This window comes from Phaethon lepturus, unplaced genomic scaffold, assembly GCF_000687285.1.
Source record: "Phaethon lepturus isolate BGI_N335 unplaced genomic scaffold, ASM68728v1 scaffold43393, whole genome shotgun sequence".
In the NCBI taxonomy this organism is placed as follows: Eukaryota; Metazoa; Chordata; class Aves; order Phaethontiformes; family Phaethontidae; genus Phaethon; species Phaethon lepturus.
In genome coordinates, this window is record NW_010527782.1 from 16655 (window position 1) to 24677 (window position 8023).

Consider the following 8023-nt stretch of genomic DNA (forward strand, 5'->3'; position numbering starts at 1 on the left):
TTAGAAAACTGCTTTCCCCACTGCTTGGCTCAGGCTCTGCAGTACTGCCAACCAAAAAGAAAGCACCACAACAGCAGACACACACAAATACAAGATTTAACTGCAACTGCAGCCTTCCTCAAGGAAAGCAACAGTATATGGTCTGCTTGTTTGCCATGGAAATGGTCCCTGTGCTAGGCAAGAGCTCCAGCAAAGCAGAACAGCATCCTGCTCTTGGCCAGGGGCTTCCTCCAGCCTTTGGGGTGAATGCAGTGGTAAACAACCAGTCCTTCTAGCTGCCAAAGGACAGCAGAGGCACACAAAGCGCACCACGCTCATAGTCTCTTAGGGCAAATAAACACAGCAGCCAATACTTACAGTCTGCATCTGCACACACAATGCAGGGGTTTTTCCCTCCAAGCTCCAATGTCACCCTTTTGAGGTTGCTTTTAGAAGCAGCTTCTTTGATCAGTTTTCCAACCTGTAGCATTGAGACACAAAGAGGTCATGAGCTGTGTCCCCTGAATGTCTTAATTCAGTGTGTAAAGTGTGATGCTAACAAGGGTAGAACAGCCTGGTGAGTGGCTGAAGCAGGTAGAAGTCAGGGATAGCATTCTTAAATGGTCTGAGTTTCCTACTGATGCGATGTGTTAGGTCAAAACCAGCCCCAGAATTAACGTCCGTTTTAGGCAGATCTGAAAGGATGGGCTACATGGGAGAGCTACAGGAATTGTATCCTGAAGTTATCTGCTACCCAGAACTGCAGAACAAGGCATTTCCCACCCAGTGCAGGCTAGTGAGCAACAATAGCAATCAATGGGGGTCCAAGGTTTATGAGTTTTACTTTTAAAAATTGGGAATTCAACATCTTAGAGCAGATCTTGCCAAGGCAGTGTTCCTACCAGTTAGCACTCCCATACCGGAAAGCCACGTAGATATTTTTATATTTAGGATAAAACTACTTCTTTCTGACAGTTTAGGCTGAGCTGCTCCACAGACAAGAGTAGCTGAGACTTGTTCCTTCCAAGGCAGTACCTGAGGCTGTCAACAGACAAACTCTATTTAGCTCTGCTGTGGCACTTTCTGCCCAGGAACCTGCTCTGGCGATCGGGTGGAATTTATCTGGCCACTCTTTTCTGAAGGGAAGGATTTGTTCTGCTTCCAGAATTTAATCAAAGTAATGTCAAACTAAGGGTTTTTTCCACCACAGAAAAATTGTTTCATACCAAAAGTTTTTCCCAAATTCTGACTGACTGTGCTATTTCTTTTTTATACTGGTAACACCAAACCAGCAATTTCTCTTCTCATTTAAAAGAAAAAGAATTCCTCACAAGAGAAGCATTAATCAAATGTCAGGATCATTTAGTAACCTAATTTTGTTAGAAAAAGTATGAGTTAAAACTGTTTAGGAGCTTCAATGGTTTAGGCAGGCTATTTTTTTTAAGTGTGACCTTATATTTGAATTTCCTCATTTTCTAAACGGTTTTCTTGTATTTTACCTTTGCACACAGCAACCTTAACTTCATTTTGGCCTAAAAATACTGTTGCTCTGGAGTGGAGCTGTGAGCAAGGAAAGCATGTGGCAGCTAACTGGCAGTTATAGGTCTGTATTTCTCACAGTTTGCCTTTGTAACTCGAGCAAGACTCATGAAGCTAGCAGTACAGATCATCTCTAGTCACTCAGCAACCTAGTGCTAGGGACAGCAGAAATAAGCAAAGCATCCTGCTGCAGACACACACAGCTTCGCAAAAGGCATTACTACAGGCTAGCTGGTGAAAGAGAAGTTAATAAACTCAGGGAAAGCAAGAAATCTAGATGGGAAAATTCTTGTGGAGTTTAAGATTAGTATTTCCAGGCTGGCATTGAGCCCAAGCTGGGGCTTAAAAACTAAGTAAAAATGTATTTTGAATTAGGTTCACTTCCTGGCTCAGAAACAGTAGCATTATGCTGCAAATACTGCAGGGATGCAGCTGAACTCACAGATGGGTGGAGGGGGAAGAAAACACTTCTAAATTACACATGCATTAGCAAAGAATCTGTCTCCCTCGGTGTTTCCTGCACACCCATGGATTAGGAAGACAAGCACAGCGTCCACAGGAGTTTTTTGCCTACAGGCTCCAGCAGCTGAGGTTATCCTTCTGCCCCTAATCCACTGGATAGTCCTTTTTCATTAAAAACCCAAACAGACCCATGTGGGCTGGATGAGTCTATAAACTTGATTGTTTTCACACAGCCAGCATCTAATCTAGGCTAAAAGTTTCTGATCTAGGATTTGGAGGGAAGCATATATCTGGGTAAACTCCCAGATTAGACCAACTATCAAGAGAGTAAAAGCTTACTGCGAACTTTTGCTTTATTGCATTTGTGTTTGTTCCCATGATCCCTACAGAGAAACGGAGGCTTAACACACCTTCTCCTATGGGAGAAGCGACGCAGTTAGCATGTACACAAAGCCACTAGATGGTACTGTTGTTAAATTCAGCAGCTTTAGTTACCTTTACAGATCAAGAATACCATTCAAGGTAATTTGTCATCATTATGCAATTAGATTACACTCTGCAATTACGAGGATAGATATAGGAATGGATGAATTTGGCAAATGCTCAGCAAGAATAAATGTTACTCAAGGAAATAAAAATGAAGAGACTATATTTGCCTCAGCTGCACCCACTGGTGTCAGCATTTCCATTCTTTGGATGCTGCCCCTCTACAGGGGGTGCATATATATCACAAGAAAAATCTAGAGCAATGAGTGGAAAAACATTCACATTTCTAAGCAAGCTTTGCAGCAGTGATTACGGAAGATGAGTTGTTTGTGTGCCACAGCTGTGCTCAATTCTGTGGACTAGGCCAAGCCATGAGCGCCTCTTCCCCACGTAGGTTCAGAAGAGGATGGCTGTAGGTGTCTGACAGCGTAGAAGTCCCACTTCCACCCCTCTCCTAAGCAAGGCAGCCATAGCTATTTACAGGAAAAAACTGAATAGAAGGTGCCTTACTGTGCAGGTCTCAAAAGAAGCTCAAATGTTAACCTCATCCACGTCAGCAGAGGAAGCCTTGGGCACAGGGCCATGTTTTTATTTAAGTCCTAGTTCCTCAGAGGTAACTAAAGCCGAGGAAGAATTGTTCAGGGCTCTGACTGACATGTTTTCCAGTTGCACGCGCTTGCAGGGCAGGACTGGCAGGCAAACTTGCCCAGAAGCTCCATCAGGTCAATGACTTGATGTTAAGTCACTGCCAGCCTCCCCTGTAGACTGTCCTACCTTATGTCAGATCATCTATTACTTACAGTTTCACAGAAATGTAGTGGTTTGGCAAAACCCATCTAACAGACATGTGGGATTATCACAAGCACAAGGACCTGAATTAGACAAATCCCAAACACTTGTGAGAAATCCTGTCACATGGAATGGGATGGAAAATGGTGTTGGCTATACAGAAATCACCGATATTTCATTGGTCCAGTCTTATGTGGATGACAGTTTTAGAAGAGAATGCAAAGAGGAACAGCAGGTATTTTATGAGAAATCCATCACCTACCTTCGTTGATCCAGTAAAAGCAATTTTATCAATGCTGTGATGGGTAGAAATAGCAGCTCCAGCTGTAGGGCCATAGCCTGGCACAATGTTCACCACACCTGGAGGGAAACCCACCTAAAACAGAGGTTAAATACAGCTCTGTAGAGAGAGATTTTGAGCACTCTGGAGCTGGTCTGCACTCAGTTGCAGACAAGGAGCTCATATCAGATACAACACTGTTTTCCAGACTTTACAGTAACATGGCTGCATGCTACCAGCTGGAGTAGACGTGGGTGAAAGTAACAGCCATGCTTAGGAAATGCCAAGTTTCAGTAAGAATTCTTGGAGGAGTCCCAGTTTCAAGTCAGAGAGTGAGTCTTTTGGCCAAACTTGGCCCACAGCTACTGCTGTGCAGCTGGAGCCAAAGGGTAACTGAATGAAAGTTTGTTTTGAACAAAGGTTGACATTTGTGGTTCTTCAGGGGCCAGAGGGATTAAGAAGTCAGTAAAACCTCACTAGATGATGGGGCTAATAAAACAGGAATACAAGAGCAGATGGTAACAGACTTATGCCAGTTTCCACCACATTTACAACCTAGATTAGCCAACTAGTAATTTTGCCAAAAGAGACAAATGGCAAAACTTTAGGTTAAATTCTAGTGTGAGGAGAAGTGCGGGATTTACTGGTCTGTTTTTACTTCCTGATACAGGAGTTTCAAGGATTATACTCTTCCAGGCTAGTCCCCCCACACTATTGGTTGCACAAGGTTGTTTTCCCTGCATTTTGTAACAATGGAATTGCAGGATATTAAGTGTTCACTTCATTTCTTGTGGCTCTTTAATATGAAATCTCAATAAATGCAGTTGCTCCTTCCTAATACAGAAAAAACGGTAGTAATTGCTCATGTTCTATCTTGCAAAAAATTATCTTCAGAATTTTTTTCTTTTTTTTTTTCTTTTTTCCATAAATCAGGAGGGCAGTTTGATTCTTCTGTGGATGTGACAATGATAAAAGTGAGTTTAATAGAGTTTGCGTCTTGGCTAATGAGTTTTCAAGAAAATACTGCATGTCAAACTGTGCAAGTAATGGTGTTTGGAGTCAGCAGCAAAGCCACAAGGAAACAAAAAATTGGTTCAGGCCACCCTAAGCCAAAAAGTTTTTTCTGTTTTTCAGCAAAAATGGAAGCCAAAATATTTTGGTTGGCCCAAAATTATTTCATTGAACCTAACACATAGCTTGCTTTGCCTGTGTACTAACATCTTCTGCATGATTTTAAAGATAAAAAAAAAAAAAAAGTTTCACTTATTCTTCTGAAAACCTGCAAAGAATTTAGATCATTTTGAGTGGAGAAAGGAGAATCTTCAAATAAAATTATTCTGCTTTAATTAGACTTCTGACTTGAAGGGCAACTAAAAACAGGCAGTTTAGCATTTCAGCTAAAAAATTAATTCCATCAGAATAGAATGGCTTTTTTGGGGAAATGCTACACCTGTGTTTGGGGAGCTATATGTCAGAGTGAAAAAAGCAGTGATGTGGCAGGGCTAACTAGAAGTCATAAAAACTGCACCCTGTGCTCACTCGCCTTGTGTAATCTTATTAAGTCAATTAACTGCAGGAGATTCTTAACTGGGAGTATTTTTGCACTGCCTTTCCTGATGGAGGAGCCTTAAGTGTCAATTATTAAGGTATTCTTCTATTTTCTCCCAGGCTAAGCCAAGAACAGACAAAATCATCATTATCATTAGACTGAACCTAACAAACTTTTCCAGCTGAGAGGCAATAGCATATCTATAACCCTTCTAGTTTTCCTCACAGTTAGTCACATATATAGATACAGGAAGCTGACATACTAAACAGTCCTAGAAGGTACTGTGCACCTCCCACCACCTCTGTATGATTAATAGATCTGAGGGCGCCTGAGATCCTACCTGACAAGCCCTAAACCAACATTTTGAAATCCCAACCTATGATCTTCCCTTTATATCAGTATCAAGTTGACTTTAAAGGCCAGACGTAGCTAAATTGTTCTACGAACTGCAGAAGTTATGAAGAATTGTTTCCCATGGCACTCTATCTTGGTTGAATTATCCCCCTTAAAAATGGTACAAACTCAACCCTGCTGACTAATCACACTCTGTTTTGTCCCATTGTCTAATAAAACTGAGCTGTAGTCTTTCCCTCATTTCGGAGAGGGGAAGACAAGGCAGAAGAATAAAAGCACCATTTTTTTCTCTCTGCAGCTTCCTGAGAAAGAAGAAAAACCTACAGATTGCGTGATCTTTTCTATCTCCCAGTCATGGCAGTGCAAAGTCACCTTTGCCACTGCCAGTCATAAAGGCCTTTGTATGAAAAGACTGAAGACAGAGGTTGTTCTCACTTTCCTCTTTAACATCTTTAAAACCTAAAATCCCACACAGCCAATTCAAAACACATTCTTGCTTAAGACCTTAAAAGAACAGTACCTAGAGGGGATATTCAGATTTCCTTACCTCCTTAATCAGCGAGCCAATGTACAGCGACGTGAGAGGAGTTTGTTCAGCTGGCTTAATAACCAAAGTGTTTCCACAGCACAGTGCTGGTGCCATCTTCCAAACCAGCATTAGCAATGGGAAATTCCACTGGAAGAACACAAGGCTGGTCAGAATCAGCCCAGCAGAGTCACTACTCACTTCCACGCAGCATTTTCCCCACCTTCACACAGCTCAGGGAGAAAGAAGCAACCAGGAGGACAGCCACAAAGAGAAGCGGCTGCTTACAATACTGCATTTGCTTAGACCACGGAGTATAACTTCCTTGATTTCCCCCTGAGATCCCTAAATATTGCTGGCAGTCCTCAAGCTAATCCTGTAAGTTGAACAAACCTCTGCATGATGTGACCTCATTCTTTACAGGAGTTTGATCACACTTTGTATAGATTTTGGCTGTTCACAGAAATTGTGTTGGAAGCAGTGTCCTGATGCAGCTTTTGTACAGCGTTCTTACGTGCGGGAATTACAGGGTGCAACTGCTCATTGGAAAAACCTCATTTTCTGTGTTAGGTATTGGCTGAGTAATTAGGAATTATACAATATAATTTGATTCCAAGTTTATAACTAGGAAACTGCAGTGGGTTGTTCAGTCATTCAGTCATGGAAATCCAGGGGAGGTCTTATACTCCCTTCAAATTGTGAATTGCTCCTTTCCAATTAGTTTTCTTATTTGGAATTAGGAACCAGTCCACATCAGTTTCCTCTGTGCTAATCTCTTTCATGGTCATGTGTATTTGTAGATCTTGGAGCCTAAGCAAGAAGTGGAAAATCTAGTTCACACTGAATCTCAGAAAGGTCATTTGGCAGCAGAAGGGATTTCTTCATTAAAAATAATTAATGCCGCTTTAGGGATGATGGAAACAGGCCAACAGTAAGGGGACTTCTTGTCAAGATTCAAGCCAAGGGCCTTCAGCTATCAACAAAGAAGCCAAATATGTTAGGAATCCATAAATTCACACTTACAAATAAATTAGCAGTGTAGCTTTTAAGAGATGAGTTCTTTCTAACTCAGCAGCCCTGAGACAAAGCAGAATTTAGTCTAATGTGCTATTCTTCAACTTGCTTCTCCCTCCCTTCCCAGACCTGTTTCGTTTCAGTGATCTTCTCCAATGGCCACATCCCATCATTTGCCCATTTGTCTTTTTCTCCTAAGCCTTCTTGAAGGCCTGATTTTGCAGCTTGAGCCATCCACACTTAAGCTACTTTTCTACACTTTCAGAGCATGACATAACTCCATTAAGAGCTTTCCATTGCAGAATGGCTGGTGAAAGTAACAGTAAAGGACTCCAGGGCTGCCTCATGACATCACCTTGGGATAAAGCTGTCATGTGCTGCACTTTCTAAGAACTTCCCTCGCTAAGAATGTTGGTTTAAATATAGTCAAGCCACAGGAAAAAGGGAGGATTGTTAATTTGTCTAGGAAGACATATGCAGAATAGTGACAGAATCTCTTCAAATCAAGTAGGACTATACAAACTCACAGGTGTTAAGAGATCAAACTGGAAAAAAACAGAAGGCAATTTGTTCTAAGTAAACTGAAGACAGATTGTTGACCCCAGTCAACCTTTTCACAAACACAGGACTGAACTTGAGTCAGATTTGGTTCTGTACTTTCTATTGTATTTATTGCTGATGTAGGGTCAACGTAAAATATTGGAAGTCCCACTATGTCCCCTTATAGTGGCCCTCCAAAGCATCCTACCTGTAGGCTTTTAAAGGGACAGTTTCCAAAAGCTTTGCTGAGTGCTAAAGGTGGCTGAAGTGTGACCAGGAGATATCTTTTAATTGGCGATCAATGTAAGAAACCTGATATTTTGATCTTAAGTCACAAATTCTAGTTGCTCCCAAGCAGTCACATTGCTTGTTCAGCCAGAAAAGCTGTGAAGTCATCAAGCCAAACGTCTGATAACTAGTACCAACCATCTCCCACTTTGCCACACCCTGACATTGCTAAATAGACTGTAGTATCTTATCACCTGGGATATAAGCTCAGTCCTGC

The 8023-nt window shown here is 41.7% G+C and overlaps 1 protein-coding gene across 1 annotated transcript in view; it reads right to left on the reverse strand.

Moving 5' to 3' along the window:
• ALDH1A3 (aldehyde dehydrogenase 1 family, member A3) overlaps positions 1 to 8023 on the reverse strand; it is a 34457-nt gene that overhangs the window by 11691 nt on the left and 14743 nt on the right. The window contains exons 6-8 of the mRNA XM_010283478.1: positions 5986 to 6114; positions 3518 to 3631; positions 358 to 460 (exon numbers count right to left, since the gene is read on the reverse strand). Coding sequence (XP_010281780.1) covers positions 358 to 460; positions 3518 to 3631; positions 5986 to 6114 — 346 coding nt within the window. The remainder of the gene's footprint in view (positions 1 to 357; positions 461 to 3517; positions 3632 to 5985; positions 6115 to 8023) is intronic.